Source organism: Aspergillus nidulans, chromosome VI (genome assembly GCF_000011425.1).
Source record: "Aspergillus nidulans FGSC A4 chromosome VI".
NCBI classification, from domain to species: domain Eukaryota; kingdom Fungi; phylum Ascomycota; class Eurotiomycetes; order Eurotiales; family Aspergillaceae; genus Aspergillus; species Aspergillus nidulans.
The window spans coordinates 3027811-3044231 of NC_066262.1; the positions used below are offsets into that span (position 1 = coordinate 3027811).

The 16421-nt window shown below is 49.3% G+C and overlaps 5 protein-coding genes across 5 annotated transcripts, besides 1 other annotated feature; 2 read left to right on the forward strand and 3 right to left on the reverse strand.

Annotated features, from left to right (window-relative positions):
* Positions 1–16421: part of a sequence feature (contig 1.47 3364..137873(-1)) that runs on past both edges of the window.
* ANIA_02708 (wax synthase family protein) lies at positions 582–2007 on the forward strand (the record flags this gene model as incomplete). Its single annotated transcript, XM_655220.1, has 3 exons — positions 582–1348; positions 1408–1777; positions 1963–2007. The coding sequence occupies 3 exons, from the start codon at positions 582–584 to the stop codon at positions 2005–2007; spliced, it is 1182 nt and encodes a 393-aa protein (XP_660312.1).
* On the reverse strand, positions 4724–6358 carry ANIA_02707 (uncharacterized protein; the record flags this gene model as incomplete). Its single annotated transcript, XM_655219.1, has 4 exons — positions 4724–5025; positions 5084–5302; positions 5357–6029; positions 6116–6358. 4 exons carry the CDS (start codon positions 6356–6358, stop codon positions 4724–4726), a joined length of 1437 nt encoding a protein of 478 aa, XP_660311.1.
* Positions 7406–9049, reverse strand: ANIA_02706 (putative cytochrome CYP56B1; the record flags this gene model as incomplete). The annotated part of the gene is made up of 3 exons (XM_655218.2): positions 7406–7963; positions 8018–8383; positions 8453–9049. The coding sequence occupies 3 exons, from the start codon at positions 9047–9049 to the stop codon at positions 7406–7408; spliced, it is 1521 nt and encodes a 506-aa protein (XP_660310.2).
* ANIA_02705 (protein ditA) lies at positions 9974–12760 on the forward strand (the record flags this gene model as incomplete). Its single annotated transcript, XM_655217.1, has 8 exons — positions 9974–10715; positions 10766–11196; positions 11257–11324; positions 11389–11922; positions 12035–12062; positions 12187–12204; positions 12469–12549; positions 12668–12760. 8 exons carry the CDS (start codon positions 9974–9976, stop codon positions 12758–12760), a joined length of 1995 nt encoding a protein of 664 aa, XP_660309.1.
* Positions 13391–15709, reverse strand: ANIA_02704 (GMC family oxidoreductase; the record flags this gene model as incomplete). Its single annotated transcript, XM_655216.1, has 2 exons — positions 13391–13732; positions 14027–15709. The coding sequence occupies 2 exons, from the start codon at positions 15707–15709 to the stop codon at positions 13391–13393; spliced, it is 2025 nt and encodes a 674-aa protein (XP_660308.1).

Sequence of the window (16421 nt, forward strand, 5' to 3'; positions counted from 1 at the left end):
TTTATTCAATAGAATATAATGCCCTAAGTTTCAAGTAAATGCAGGCGGTCAACTGCCTGAGCAATAGTATTTAATTTCTTCAGTATTCTCCCACCAGTCTGCTCTAGACTAAACAGGGCTTGGCTAGTGCAGAATAGTGACATGTAGCACGTACTCGAGTGCTAAAGCAGCGGTTCGCTAAGGGATGTTGCAAGTGGAAATGTGGCCATTTCCGGCGTCTGTTTCACATGTCCTCATATTTAGGTGTAAATGTTGATTCCTTCAAACTGGGATCGAAGTTGTGGCGATCCCCCGTTCCAGACGAATATCAATACCTCTACGACGTTCCGAGCCCTGAAACTCCGGGAATGCTGAGAACCTTGTCATATTGGCCGAGCCTTCAATGTGATATCCGGTCTTACTGATGTCCTCAACAAGATGGGACGTTGCAATTAGTCTCCGGAGTTGGTGTTACAGGGCATATGAGATTTTTCAGAGCTCGTGTCACGTCATCGCAGTCTTTATTACTTGTTTATATGCATTCACCCTTCTTAATACCCCGAAAAATTCCACTGTTTGAAGCCAGGTCTGGGGATTCTACAATGGCAAAATACACTCCAAGACTGGTGCCGACAATCACAAATGACTTTATTACCTATCTCAGCTTTTCCTGGCTCTGGGTTCTTATACTCCTGGCCGAAACAGCCCCGCTTTCACTGGCCCGCGTCTTCAGTATTCCAGGGTTTGTGGCGCTAGCTTTCATGGGAGTTGCCTCCAATGCGCGCACCAGAGCGCACCGCGGCTCTGGCGACGGACTGGCATGTTTGGTGTTCCTGTTTGTTTTACATTTTATCAACCTCCTCTGCATCACTCGAGTCGACTGCAGAATCAAGCGTGGATCAACGCTGAAGGAGAACCGTCTATCTCGATACCGCCAGGCGGCCTTTTACATGTCGTGCCTTCGAGGGACTCAGACCAAGCACCAGATCGCCAGAATACCTCCTGCGCCAGCATGCTTGAGAAAGAGCACCAGGTGGGGTTTTATCGGGTATCAAATGTGTGTGCTATTGTGGCAATTACTGGTTATAAGCCTCGTTTCTGATATAATGAGCTGCATACCCCAGTCTATTCGTGACCAATACTTCGGTCAAGGCGCGGAACTTCACGTCTTCACCCTTGATCGTGCCAACTGGTTCGCCAGACTTATAGTGACCCTTGTCCCGACATTTCTCTATGCCTATCTCTGCATCGACATCGCGTACCACTTCCTATCAATCTTTTGTGTGCTGCTTGGGTTGACCAGCGCGGAGGCCTGGCCACCGTTATTCGGGAGCATTCATGATGCGTATACTGTGCGCGGTTTTTGGGGGTAAGGGTTTTGGATGATTTCCGGTTCCTTGGTGCTAATGCTTAAACTCATCGAAACAGCAAGACATGGCACCAAAACGTCCGTTGGCCACTAACAAGCTGCAGCACCTTCATTACGCTGCGCGTTTTCTGCCTTCGCCGTCCATCTATCCTCGAGCGATATGTGCACCTAGGTCTCACATTCACCCTGTCCGGCTTGATACACGCCATCGGCGCATTTATCGAGTCAGATAACCAGGAAGCATTGAGTACGCTCTTCTTCTTTGCGTCCAACGCAGCGATAATCATAATTGAGGACGCACTCCAGCATCTGTGCACGAAACTAGGCCCAGACTCGCGGCGCAAATATACGACCCCATATACGACCCAGCCACCTAGCGTCTTTAAATTGATATTGCAATATGGCTGGGTTCTGAGCTGGCTCACTCTTGTAGGTCCGCTTTGGGATTATCGCATGCTCCGTGTGCACTGGACGAAGTTATGGCCAGCGGTTTCTGCGCCTGTTAGTCAACACGCTGTAGTCCCCATCGCCGCTAAGGGGTGTTTTGTCCTAATTTCGGGGCTTTTCATGAAGGTTATTTTTAGGATTAGCTTGTGAAATGCGCCATATAACAGAACTGCAAGCTTCACTCAGAGCACCGTTATTTAGTGCTGTTATGAGTATATAGGTTGTAATGGGTACTAGTCTGGCGACAGAATTTTGATGTTATAAACTTGATTCGACACTGAAAGATAATATATTCCCCACTAGGGGGAAGCTCCATGTATCAACATAAATCTTCAAATTATTAGGCTGTACATCCTGAGTCAATAAATCACAAAAACGTTAAAAAATCAGCACTGTATTGCTCTGGGCCCTTCCAGCTAGGCGTTAATGGAGTGGCTACATGAGACTACGATCCAACCATGAGGTGCTTGCCCTGGATAAGGTCCCTAGTCCACAAGCTTGAGACACTCTCTCAGCGCTCCCATTTCCATCAGTACGCTAGTTGCCATCTCTTTACGGTTTGTTTATCTGTAGCCTTATTAATGTCCTTATGTACTGTAACACCGTCTCCTGGAGAAGAGAAACTAGCCACTCATTCCCTGATCCGAGCCTACAGTCGTGCCCCTACCCATCGACTTCAACCAAACGCCCAAATCAAACTTTCTTTCACTCAAATCATTCATATTTCCAACTACTGAAACACATACCCCTGTCCTCAGTAGGTCTGCCTTTAGTTCATCAGCGGGGCTGTCAGGATAAACCATCCGACAAGCTCCTGGCCGGTAATTTCCCGTTTCGTACTCCGCGAGACGCTCGGCGTGCTTCAACACGATAGACAAATCCCTTAACGACACAGTCCGAGTCCGCTCCATGCTGACTCTCGTCCACAGGTATAACGGCAGGATACTGTTCCCATAGCTTTACCTTGTAGCCGAAGATCCGGGATGGTCGAAGCTCTGGTACGCTGTCCAGAGTTAGTATTTCGGCGAGCAGAACCGGATCTGCTAGTGTGCCGTGGATGAAATACGCTCCCGCTGCCGATGCAACCGAGGCTGGAGTTGACCGGGAGTGAAAGAGAAACCCGGCATCGGAACAGTCTTGATTCTCTGGGAGAAAGGTGAGGCCTTCAGATTGGGATCCTCCGGTGGAGGTGGAGGTGGCGGGGTGGAAAAGCTATGAGTTATAGCTTGTTCGTTGTATTGATCAGCCGACATTGTTGTGAGATAACTTTCAAGGTGCCGCAGTCTTGCAAGGCCTGGATCTGAACGTGGAAATTGGAATCTTAGTGTTTTGTGTCGTGGTTATCAAAGCTGTAGTGAAATCCACAGTTGGTCAGAGGAAGTTGGCATAGAATAGAGAGAACTAAGTGATCATTGTCTGAGGGAGCGAGCTCATGGACTTAGTTACAGAACAGAAAGATGGGAGATACACGTGTCATCTTATATAGCCCCTTAATATTGGAGTATCAACTACTCCAACTCCAAGCAATTACTCCAACTCCAAGCGCTAAGCCATATTCATAACAAAAGCCCTGGAGTGCTACAGAGATTAGATAAGCATGCTGAGTGATCAATCACTCTGCCCTATCTAACAAATAATCTATGTAGCTGTACTGACTACGCAGCGATGTGGCCAAAACAAGTAGGCGCAGCTTGAGTAGAAAAGTACTTGTGGTCAATGAATTCACAGGTCCCTATTGCCGTTTGCTTATATTTGACCTGTAATAGTTGGCAGTCTCAATCTCCCAGCCTCACCTTTTCAACTTCTTCCGATAAGCTGATGCGCGCTGACCTTGACATACTTCTGATAACACGCCCAGTAACCCTCTGATTATTTCAGAAATATCGGGCTAAAGTCGGTATAGCTGACTGTTTCCCTTAAAGGACTGATTCGCTTGGTTCTATTCAGCATCTCCACAATTAAATCCATCTCATAGCCATATCAATCGAGGACGTTACACATCATCCCCCGTAGCCGAAAATATGTACGACAGGTATTTCCCAGATTATACTTCCCTTGTCTTAGTGAATCATTCCACTCCGCATTCGCCAAGGATAGACGATATCTTCGGCGCAGTCCATGAGATTGCCGCCCTGACAACGCCACCAAGTAGCACATTTACTTCAGCAGCCATTTGGTTATTCTCTTGCCCCTAGGGAAATGCTCGGGCTGTCAAAATCCTTATTGAGATATACTGCGATAGGAGGAAATCTTTGAGCGTCACATACGGGCTCTCACCACTCTTCATCCGTTGTTAACGTTTGGTGCGAGGGCATATAGTGCTAACTGTCTTGCCGTGGGGTTGAATACTCATTGAATTAATCAAATGTGCGACAACAGGAGATGAGATGCAGGATCCGGTGTACGGATAAATTGTAGTTCACCACAAGTCGTAGTCTGAAGTATGTAGAACATATTTGTCAGTCCCTTGATGGAAGATTGTAGAACGGACGGGTGCAAAGCTCTAAGGTATATTTGTCCTTAGTCTGTCCAACTCAGTGGGAGAGTGCATCTGGGCACCCAGTCATTGAACGCAGAAGTAGGTATTCCCTGAGCTGCTGTCAATCATAATGAAGTGACTATTCGGGCAGTAAGAGGGAGCCATACACCCGTCGCTTAAGGCCTGGCTATGGTGCCTTAATTTTCGCCTAACTTAATTCCACTGAAACCGCTGGACACAGTTCACGGCTATTGGTGATCTTGTATTCGAGCAGCCAAGCTTTATCGAATTTAAGGCTTAGAGAATGCTATGATTTAGAGAGCTGAAAATAGAGTGGTGTCATTTATCATTAAACATTTACGAATCCATACAGATATTTTTTTATACCTCCCCAACCCTCTGCCATCAACCAATAACCGTACTAAACATCAGCCCGATTCATACATATGTTAGACCTTGAAAGAATTAATCCTGAGCCAACCGCGCCCTTCTCTCTTTTCGTCACGCTTCCACCCCTTCCAGATAATATAAACGATCCCACCGATACAGATCCCATCCAATGCTCCCAATCCTGTGAAACACCAACCATATCCCATTTTCTTCACGACTCCATCTACAATTACGGCCGCAATCGCAGCTGCAATGTTTCTCAGCAAACCGGCTAACGCAACGATCGTCGCGGACTGCGCCGGCGCACATTCAGTCTGAAAGGAGGTGGATGTTACGAAAATTATAGCTGTTCCGATTCCGGCTGCACAAGTTCATCTTAGTTACTTCTGCTCTTAGAGTATGGATGTCGGGGAACGTACCTAAGGCAGATGCAACAAGCCCAGCAACAGGATGGAGCTTATGCTGCGTGAACCAGCCGAACATGACTTTTCCGGCGGCGGAGATGACAAAACCCATAATTTGAATTGGGAGGCGTGTTTCCGCTTTGATCTTTATGTCGGGAGTGGCCTTTACCAGGCGTGCGCGATGCCAGTCGGAGAACCGGCCCGTTAGGAGGGAGGCAATGAAGAGGGCGATTCCTTGAGCACATTAGCTGCTTTTCTTGAGAAAGGGGACAAAGGCTAGAAGCATACCAGGGCTCAAATATGCATACCCAACCTCCGCGGTACTAAACCCGTACTTCTCGCCCCAGACATCTGGGAAGGAAACATACATAAGGTACAACCCAGCGAAGGAGAGGGCTCCGTTCACAAAAACAATGCACTGCGTTGGTTGAATCAAGAGGTTGATCCAGTTCCTCAGACTCGGTTTCGGTGGCTTAGGGAATTTGCCTTGGTCTACGAGCGGTTTCTGACGCAGACGGGGCAGCGTAAAAAGCGGTCTGGTTCTGAAGACTTCCCCATTCCCAACTAGACATCTCAATGTCTCGGGGAGGCAGAACAGGATAGCGAGGTAGACGGGCAAGCAGGCGAGGGCCAGGAACCCAAATGCCCAGCGCCATTTGTCTTCTGTTGCGAATTGGCCGCCAATTAAGGGCCCGAGGATGGGGCCTAGCTGTGGCCCGAGCAGAAAGATAGCAAGAACGGAGGCACGTCGCGCGGGCTCGAATATATCGCTTATTGTTCCTGCGCCAATGGATGTCACGATGCAGGCGCCGAAGGCTTGGAAGATGCGGAGGATAAATAATGCGCCGATATTGGGCGGAAGTGTGGAAAGGAGGATATTGGCGATCAGGAAACTAGCGAGCGTGACGATGTAGATTGTTTTGCGGCCGCCGAGGTCTGATAGTGCTGCACCGAGTAAGGGCTGTCCCGCACAGCATCAGTATAGTTCTCTGCAGGGCTAGGGCATTGGGTAAGGTAAGCGGGATAGCCAGGGAAGTGATCACTCACTGCAACGGCAAAAACGGCCATATACACTGACACAGTTGCATTAATGACTGTCCCTGGGGCATGGAAAACATCCTCGTAGAGATTCAACGAGGGGAGATACACGGCACCGCAGAGCGGGCCGAAGAAGCCGGCTGCTGTGACGATGGCGAGATAGAAGCGTTTTCTAGGTTCTGAAAAGGCAGAGTAGGGTGGTTCTCGCTCTGGGAGGAGTGGGAAGTTAATGGTGGATGTGGGAGAGTTCATGATGGTATGGATGGTCGATGGGCTTCGGAGCGGAAGGGACGACAGGGGTCAAGAAGAGAGAGACCGTTTTGACACAAGTGAGGACCATGGTTTAGTTTAACAGAATGTAGCTGGAGGCTTAGCATTGATGTTGAGATCTGACCGGCACCGTTGGGGGCGGAAGGACAGGGCTGAGCACTGCACGCTTAATGTACCCTATTCAGCTCAAATTCCCGCATCTATTAATACCGTTAATCCAATTTCTGCTTACACAACCAATAAAATCCACATCGTCGGAACCATGCCGACAAAGAGCCATAAGCTGGCACGATCGACAGTTTTCAAGTCATGCCAAGAGATCGCTCACTGCCCACCGCAGAAGACGAAGCTCAGTCATACAAATGCCAGGGTACAAAAATAGCCAATGGCCCTCTTGGCGTCCCAGACAATGGTCCAATCCCGTCGTTACTATGCTGGCTTGTGGATACAGTTTGTAACCCCTACTGCCAGTTAGCCGACTGTCTGTCCAAGCCCTAGGAGGGACACCAACTTCGAGCCCTGCGGCTATCGCAACGTGGTACCGCGGTGGGTATTGGCACAGCCTGTGCTCGTAGCATGCTTAGCCCCGATTCAGAGCCTTATCACGCCGGCACCGCCGCAAGTACAATGTCCTCGTTGGTTCCTAGACTTAGGCCGCGCTTGGCTTTTTGTAGTAACGCGACATGAGGCAGCGGGGTTCAGTCAGTCAATACCTGTTGACTCGAGGGAATTTCGAATCTGATATAGTCATAGGTTTATTGTGCACTGGTCAGGCGGCTTGTATTGAGCGAACCCAAATGCTTGGTAATGGTAGGAAGGGGAAAGGCGATTGAGGTAGGGTTATCTACAATATTTATATCTATCTACCTATATATATTATAGTTACTTGCGACAAACGCAATGCAATTGCTTAGTGCATTTTTCAACCTTACAAATTACGACAAAAACCTGAAGATAGACGAGGATTTATATTCAGATACACGCTAAGCTGAAATCTTGAAATTATAGTTACATCCTTTTTATGGTCGTTCAAGATGCCCCCGCCTTCCCAGCACCGCTGATGTTCGAGAACCTCAATTGCAGATTTCGCGCATACAACGGCCCGGCTGGTGTCATCCCCCTCTGCCAGCTAGGATCAATCTCCCATCGAACACACATTAGCAATTTCGCAAGTGTCACTCGCCCCTCAAGCAAGGCGAACCTCTGTCCTAAGCAAGTGCGCCGCCCGCCGTGAAAGCTAATAAACGCGCCCTTTGCGTTCGCCCTTCTAAATAGTGCATTTATTTCTTCCATGGTATTTCCCCACCGGCTTGGCTTGAACTCGTTGGCGTCTGGACCCCAGAAGCCTATATCCCGGTTTGTAGCATACGCGTTGTAGCCGACGTATGTGCCTGCTGGAATGGGGATCTCTCCCCCGAGGAGGGTGGGAGCCGTTGTGCGGCGGTTAATCAGCTGGCTGATTGGTGGGTACAGGCGGAGGACTTCGTAGATTGTGGATGTAAGGAGGGGCAAGGCAGATAAAGCGTTGTAAGCCGGTTCCAGGTCGTTGAGGGCGGAGATCTCCGCGCGTAGGCTTTCCTGCATCTCCTACCAGTTGTTAGCCCATTAAAAGCACAGTTGTATAGAGAATACAAAGCGCACCGGATGTTCAGCCAACAAGAACAGACTTGATACCAGCAACAACTGGGGGTTCTCGTGTCCCGCCAGAAACGCGCTGATCATATTATGTCGCAGCTGCATTTCGGTGAATAGACCACTTTCGCAGGCATATAGAAGACGACATCCTAGATTTCTCGTGTGCTCCTTCTCATGGTCGCAGGTTGTGTGGCCCTTCCGGACCGTCTCGATAAGCTCATCAGTGAACCTAGTCACCAATTTTCTAGCCTCCTCCCTGGTTTGAAGGGGGAGGTAGTCTAGAACAGGGAAGTTGAGGAAGATGGGGTCAAAGATCTTGGGCTTGATGAGGAGCTGGAAAGCGTGCAGAGAGGCGGCCGGCTTTTGCAGTGTCTAAGCCAAACCCATCAGTTCAACAAGTTTCCGGGTAAAACCCAAGAATCATGGAACGGAATAACTTACGTCGAAGGTGGTTCCCAGCAGAACCTCGCTCAGGTTTGCTAATGCATACCGCTGCATCAACGGATTGATATCCACCGGGCTCTTTCTCTTGATATCCTGGCTGATCATCTGCACAAGCAGGGACGCGTTCCTCCATATTCCAGACGGATCATAATCCCGCTGCAAGCCTGGCTTGAAGATGCTGCTGTACAGTTTCCAATTCTCGCCATGCGAGGATATAATATTATCCCCAGTGTATTGTGCCAGAACGCTATGGGGAATTTTCTTCTGATTGCCGCTTTTCGCATATAAATCTTCGTTTTTCAGGACCTCGGCAATGTAGGACGGTTTTGTGATGAGGATATTCCACCGGCCGCCAAAAAATAGCTTGACAGCGCCGTGGGTTCTCAGAGGGGTAGAGAGGTAGCGATGGTAGAGAGTGACTTGGTCGGTGGGGGCCCGCTTCAGGGTTTGATTTAGCAGCGGGATAAGTGTGTAGTAGAAGGGGATTGTGGGGAGACCCTTAGGAAAAAACTGGGGTGGAGTGAAGAGGTAGGTGAGGAAGCTGGCGAGAATACCGACGAGGCCCAAAAAGAGGACTGTTAGGGTTACTAGCATGGTGGTGGCCGTGAGGGTAACACAGGTGAGTGGAATTAGAGCGGTTAAGAAGTTGAAAAGATTGAGTTGAGATGGGACTGCAAGACAAGCGGGATGACATGAGGGAATCTATACAGACCACAAGCAGCAACAATCAAAGAAATGAGCATAAGCCGAAGAAAGCAACACGAGGCTGAGCTTGCATTGAAGGTACTGCTATACTTAGCTTGCACGCCGTGAAATCGGGCTGCGGGTCTTGGCGGCGGACTACCTCCGCTAGGGCTACACGATAGTCAGGTCTCCGCCCCACCGATATGTGACCTTGATGGCGGTCTTCCTTCCAACGCCGCATCCATATGCTACGTGCCCCTGAACAGACGGTCAGGCTGTCTGCCAAGTCTCAAATGCTATGTAAGCTACCCAATCCACGCTGGACCCATGAGGCGATCGGCATCTCGCGTGGCTTCGCAGTGTCGGCACACAAAAATAACCACTGAGCCAATGGAGTGCTATTTTCGGCACATATGGCAATACAGGCATGTTGCGGCTCTATCAGGCTCGGGTTGTACAGCTTAACAGTGTGGAAACGGGGTCGCGTTCAGCTCCGTGGAGTCTTGGAACTGGGATTAGCGATGGAGCAAGCAGGCAGTGTGAATCCTCTGCATCTGCTCAGCCCTAATGACAACGTCTGGTATCACAGGGTCTAGATGCCGACATGGGGTATATTAAGATGCTGTTGGGATCGCGATCAAGGTAACTCATTCTCAACAGCATCAAACAAACAACAGCATCCTCTCATCTTCTGCATTATACACATTGTGTCGCAATCATCTTTATTCCCTTTTCAAGCATTCTTAGCATCTTAGCATTTCCAGCATTCCGGCATTCCAGCATTCTAGCATTCTAGCATTTCTGGCATTCTCAGCATTTCCGCATACATTCACCATGTCTATCAACGTTGGAACCTCTGTCTACCACCACGTCGCTGCCATCTACCAGCGAGACAGCACTGGCAACCTCCTCGGCGCCGATGGCCGATATGCCAATCAGATCAGGTCCCTTTGGGGCGAGATTCACCAGACCATCTTGGATCAAGACCCATGTGAGGTGTCTAGGCTCCAATCTGGAAGGACTATCAGAACCACCCAAATCACACTCCCCTTGACTTCTTCAGAAGGGCAGACGGTCCTAATCCATGAACTCCAAGAAATCGACGCCTCTACGATCCGTGGTCTCCTGACCTTTACACCTTCTTCCTCTCTATCATCCAACTTCTTTGCCTGGGCACGAACATATCTCCTCCTCAACTCGCGTCTCCTTACCACATCACCATCCAACGCTGGGCCGAAGAATCCAGCACACCTAAGGTTAGCCGAGGAGATCACGACGCTCTTTGAAACAACTCTCAAGAATACGAGCCATGACGACCGCTGGGACCTTACTGGCCGAGAGTACTTCATTGACCGGGTCTACTTGTTTATCAAAGACAACAAAAAAATCGAGTTCTGTCTCCCTGCCTTTCCCTGCAAATCATCAAACCCAGATAAGGTAGCAGGAGTTGTACCTGATGCAGCAGAGTACCTTGCATTGGAACACTTGAATGATTTCGTGCAGAAGGTTGGTTCGATTTACGAGCCCGGTGCGACCCTGTGGGTTATCAGTGATGGACATGTTTTCTCTGACTGCAGTATGTTCCTCCTTTCTCTCCTTAATAGCCCGTGCTAACATTCTTTTCAGTTGGTGTGGACGATGCCCTCGTTGACTCATACGGAGCCATTCTTGCCTCCCAGTATAAGGCAACCACAAAGAACCAACCATCCAACTCTAACATACAATTCACCGGCCTCGAAGACCTTTTCTTCTCATCTCCAGAGTCAACATCTTCCTTCTCAACAAACATGCTCGACAGCATAAGCATTCCGCAGCCAATTGAAACGGTCCTCACTGAAAGCGCCCAGAAATGCAGGCTCCTTCTCGACACAGTTGGCGGTATTGACCGCAAGCATCTGAGGGGCCTCATTGACCGCAAACACTCTGAGACGTTGGCGCTGTATCAGGGTCAGTCCCGGTTCATGCTGGAGGATCTAGGCGCGTATCTCTCTGAGCGCAATATCGGCTCCAAGGCCAGGAAGAGGATCGCGTCTAAGGTTGCGGAGGAGATGATTGCGGTACGTACAGACAACCCCCTGAACAAACCGTCTCACAAGCCTTGCTAATAATGATAATAGCGAAACCATGCATACTCAAACCTTGTCGAGCTTCTCTTCCCTCATCATGTCCGTCTTAGTATTCATGCGTATGCCTCACCAGTCCAACCCCATCCATTACACTAGAGCGAAACTAACCTGGATTTTTTCCAGACACACAAATGCCGGACCCAAATTTGGCATCCGCCTCTTCCCCCGCGGGGCTGTGCGTGCGGCACCAACCGCACAGGCTATTCTCTCTATTTCTCAGTCCAAGTCCGAGTCCGAGTCTGGGGCGATCACCAACCCCCTCTACGAGTTCCAGATCCCTACGCCCTGGCATAACTGTCTTGTTCGTGTAGAGGGGTTAGAGGGCATGCTTCTTACAAGATCAGGAATTATTCGCGATGCGATTAGCAAAGGCTTGTTCGAGGGCGGCTGGTGTCAGCGCGAGGGAGGTCCGGGCGGATACTTTGTTATTCGCAAGGTTAAGCAGGAGGCCGCGCCTGCGACTGCAATGGAGGAAGTCCACCTCAGCACAACGCAGGGTGATACGAGGACCCAGACGGAGACGAAGATCGAGCCGAGAAACATGGAACCCATGTATCTGTTAGCAGACAAGAGCCCGCTGAGGATGTTGGGCGTCTTTGTCTGGGATCAGCTCATAGGCTTCTGGACTACGATTCGATCAGTTGTTGGGACGAGCAGGTAGTTCTGCACATCTTTGCCATTCATCTATCTCTTATGTGGCTTGCGGTATACTTTGAGACTGCTCTTTTGTTTCATTTAGCGCCTGTGTTGCATTGTTATATATATATAGATGCTGTTGTCGTACGGAGACCACCTTTGTATGTTACCATACAATTTCTTTTTTGTCTATGACCTGTTTTTGTGTGTTTTGAAAAAAAGAAACAGATAGAAATATGTGTATATTTTACCAACTCAAGGGACTCCATATAATACATTCCGAAGTTTCAGGATGACAGCCCGGTTAGTCGTAGGACTATTAGGGACCGAGTAAAGGTCATTCAAGAATAGCTTTAATACCCTGTAAAACATGCATACTTCGTCGGGGAAAGGTGGGAAGAATGATATATGTGGATAAATTAAATGAAGGAGAATATATTGAATACCTCGACCTATGTAAGGCTTGCTGCTCGCGACAGGTAAATGATAACCAAGATCTTACAAAAGCACGAAAATAGCTCACTTTCTACATGAATAATTATATCAATTAAATTCAAAATAAAATAGAATAAAGGAAGTAAAGGCACTAATAGGAGTACGAATGAGAAGCAAGCAAAAAAGGATATCACACCAGTGTATGTTATTGCAGTAAGTGGCACGGTAAATCAGATACAGATGGCATTTGAGGCCAAATAAATTCCATGTCCAACGTGAAAAAATAGGCTCAATTTTAGCGATAGAACCCTATTCTTCATTGGTAATACAGGATTTGTCTCCACGTTTCACCAAAACCTCCTCAAGCACACAGACTTTGACGACTGACAACGCTCATGCTCAGGTCTCTCAGACCACGGAATGATAAAGAACCCTTCGAGTCCATGCTTCATTCCATCGCCGTAATAATTGCCTCATTTTCTCTCGTTCCTGTCCTTTATTTGATTCTCTGCCTCCTGGTCGATTATATCTAGCGGCGGCTTCCACCGTGCATTCCAATCCTGTGCCTCATCCATCTTCAATAGTCACCATCATCCTCATCAACGACTTCTCTATTCGGACTTCAGACTTCCTTTAGTGGGCCAGACCAGAACTCAACTTCAAGGTCTCCCTTGTCCTTCTTCACCAGAAGTTCTTTGATCTGCTCATGCAGAGCCGCCCAATCACTTTTTTCTTGGCGAGATACCGTGATGACAAGTGTAGGATTGTTCTCCTCGACCGTCAGTCCAACATTAAATAGTGATGTTTTATGCCAGACTAATGCATTACTCCAACTCCTGCTTCAATGGAGTATCTGAAAGTCAGAAAGGAAGGGTTCGTTTCAGGGGGGTCGAAGAGTATCGGGTTCCATGCCTGATTCGTGAAGGTGATTTCGGTGAAAATGCCGTTTATTCCCTTTCTTATCAAGAGAGATGCTACTTCGTCGCGAGCTGCGTCCATGGTAATTTTGGTGGTGGTCGAGGTGCGCGTGCAGAATACGGATCAGTTATATAGGTTAAGGAGAAGAGTGTTTCTGGTTTCGACGAGGCATAACCGCTTTTCGTGACGGTTTGGACAATAAGGCGGAAGTGGCTCGAGGGGGAAAGCTGTGGGCATCAAGGATATTGAGGATCTCTTCGCGTTGTAGTTCGAGTTTCTGGGTGACCTCCGGCGAGGCTGGCTTTGTGTCAAAGAGGAGGGGCCATCGGAGTGTTGAAGAGGTGTATGGATCTACCCGGTCAAGGTATTCTTCGATTGTCATCACGCCTTTGACATAATCAGAGTTCTTGCTGAGGCGTCTTGCCTTCAGAGAGAGGGGTTCTCCTCCGAGAGGAGGCGAGAGAGCCATATTAACAAGCTAGTGACTGTAACTAGTGTCAGTGAAGCTTGAGAGGTAAATTCGAAGAAGCGAATGCCTCATGAATCTGTCCTACGGGCCAGAATTTTGGCTAAGAGTCATCTGCATGGAATACAGTTTTACGTGGCGGACACAATACATTCTGGTACTGCCTAAACTAACCATGCAAAGCTATCGGAAGTTCAATCCGGACTCAATATTGGCTTCAAGTGATAACGGAGAAGAACACCGTGAAACAGATCAATGCCAGTCCGCCCGAATGATTTGAGACGCCAGCTCAGCAATCGCATAGACCGGCCCTGACATATGAGAGGTCGGTTGAGAGGGCAAAACACTCGAATCCACCACGCGCAAGCCGATAAGGCCGGGAATCTGGAAGTGGGAGTCAATGACTTTCCCCAGAGAGCACGTTCCACTGGGGTGGTGGAATGGCCATGCACTGGCAAACATTGCTTGAGTCAGATCCTCATCGCTCTGGACCTCCGGCCCTGGAAACAGCTCACCCTGCACGATTGGTGAGAGGATGTCTGAGGCCATTGCGCGGCGGAGCTGCTTGTATCCATACAACTCCAAGGCCAGATCTGCGTCGGTATTCCAGTAATTTGCAAAGATTAGCGGAGCATCACGATGGTCGGCGCTCGCTAGTCGAATGTACCCGTGACCCTCAGGCTGGATGAGACTAACGTAACCGGATATAACATTCTTATTCTGCGGATTAGGAGCCATGGCCGATGTCGTGTATTGGTAGAATAGGATAGGGCGATCCTTTGGAAGCTTCTTGTGGAAGGTGGCGTTGATACTGTCAAGAAAAGTATCAGAGGGCCGCTCGGTCACCCAACTTGAGGTTTGTGTCTGCGAGAGATAGCCCGTGCCGTTCGCATTGTATTCAGCCTCGGCCTCTGCGAGTAGAGTGGAGTTTGCTCGAAGCGTAAATGAGGTGGTGATGTTTTCTGGAATCTGTGCCATGACCACTGCGTTGTGATGATCATGTAGGTTGTTGCCGACTTCCGGAATGTCCCTGACGACAGCAATGCCGAGCTGCTCAAGATGTTCCCTGGGGCCGAGGCCAGAGAGCATCAGCAACTTGGGCGACCCAATGGCCCCAGCGCTGACGATAATCTCCCGCTGGGCCCAAATAGTATGGTTCGACCTATTTTCGCTCGAGACGTAGTTGACTGCCACCGCTCGCCTGTTTTGGATATGGATTTTGGTCACCTCTGAGCCCGTCAGTATCTTCACGTTGGATCGAGTGGCGAGTATTGGTCCGTAAGCTTCTTGCGCGGATGACCGTCGGCCAGTGCGGATATTGATAGTATGCGGTCCGCCTATTGTCTTGCCAATGGAACGTCCATCTGTCGGGTCAATAAGAGGTGCTGAAGAAGCGACAGTTGCGGCCAGGGCATCTGCCCAAAACGGCTCGGTCCCAGTGTTCCTTCGCTCGTAACTCACCTTGAGAGGACCGTTTTCGTAGACCGTAGAGTTGGCGGCTATTTCGTACTCAATATCGGATGGGATGGTCAGACTGCTAGAGAGCCTGAACTGCTGGATGATCTTGTCGAATCTCAACCCGTCGATTCCTGACTCTTCCGCCCACTGGTCATAGACGCTGGCAGCGCCACGGGAGTAGGACATGAAGTTGATGGACGTGCCGCCACCGAGAGCATGGCCCTGCGGGAAGCGCACGGGAATATTCCCCCGCCTTGGGTCTGGTTGGGAGGTGTAGTTCCACGAATACTGGGTGTTTTGAAGTCTGCCAGCAAACCCAGGGGTGTAGATGTTTGGGTCATTACCGCCGTCAGGTCCAGCCTCCAGCAGGGTCACCGTGGCTCTTGGATCTTCTGATAGACGAGCAGCGAGAACGTACCCAGCTGGCCCTGCGCCGATAATAACATAGTCACTCCAAGAGGACTTAGGATTCGCCGCGCACGTAAGAGAGGCAGAGATGCCGGTAGTGACGAGTAGGTGAAACAGTCGCATGATGATCTGGCAGAAAGAGATAGTGACCAGAAAATTTAATAAGGACAGTGAGTAAAGGCTTGGGAGATTGGTCCTTATACGGGATTAAAGAGTAGTCTGCTGATGGCGGCTTTGCAGTTGATCTGGAAGGTGCATCCCACAACTGCTGTTGTGTAACTAGTTCACGATGTTATCGCAGCTCTGTTGTCCGTCACAATGTGACAACAAAACTTCCAGTAGGCCACTTTCTGCTCTCCAGATGTACAGCTGAGGACCTGACCTAGGGCTCTCCTTCGCCTGGCTCTCCTCCATCAGACGGTATACTGCGGTGGAGAGGCGGCACCAACAATATGTGATAAAGCTAAGTTGACACGAATGTGGGCGTTCAGGTTGCAGTCATCTGCATATATTATAGTTGCACATGGCCTGTTCGCACTTACACCTGGTTCCACTTGTTAACTAAGACCGACTAGACCAGCTGCCTCCATCCGAGATTAGCCCTAAGTCTGTTCCATTCCGCAATCCGCCTAATCTACCACAATGACTACCGAAAAGTACCGTTGTACCTTTGAAGCCTATCCCGACTCTTTCCCAATAGCGCATGACTGTCCCCGCCCTCCCGACTATTGTAATTGGGCTCGGGAACTGACCACTCGGCGAGAAACGTCCGCCGGCCGGCTGGAAAGACGAAGAAAACAGAAATGACTAAGCAAATCAGCCCATCAGTCACGTG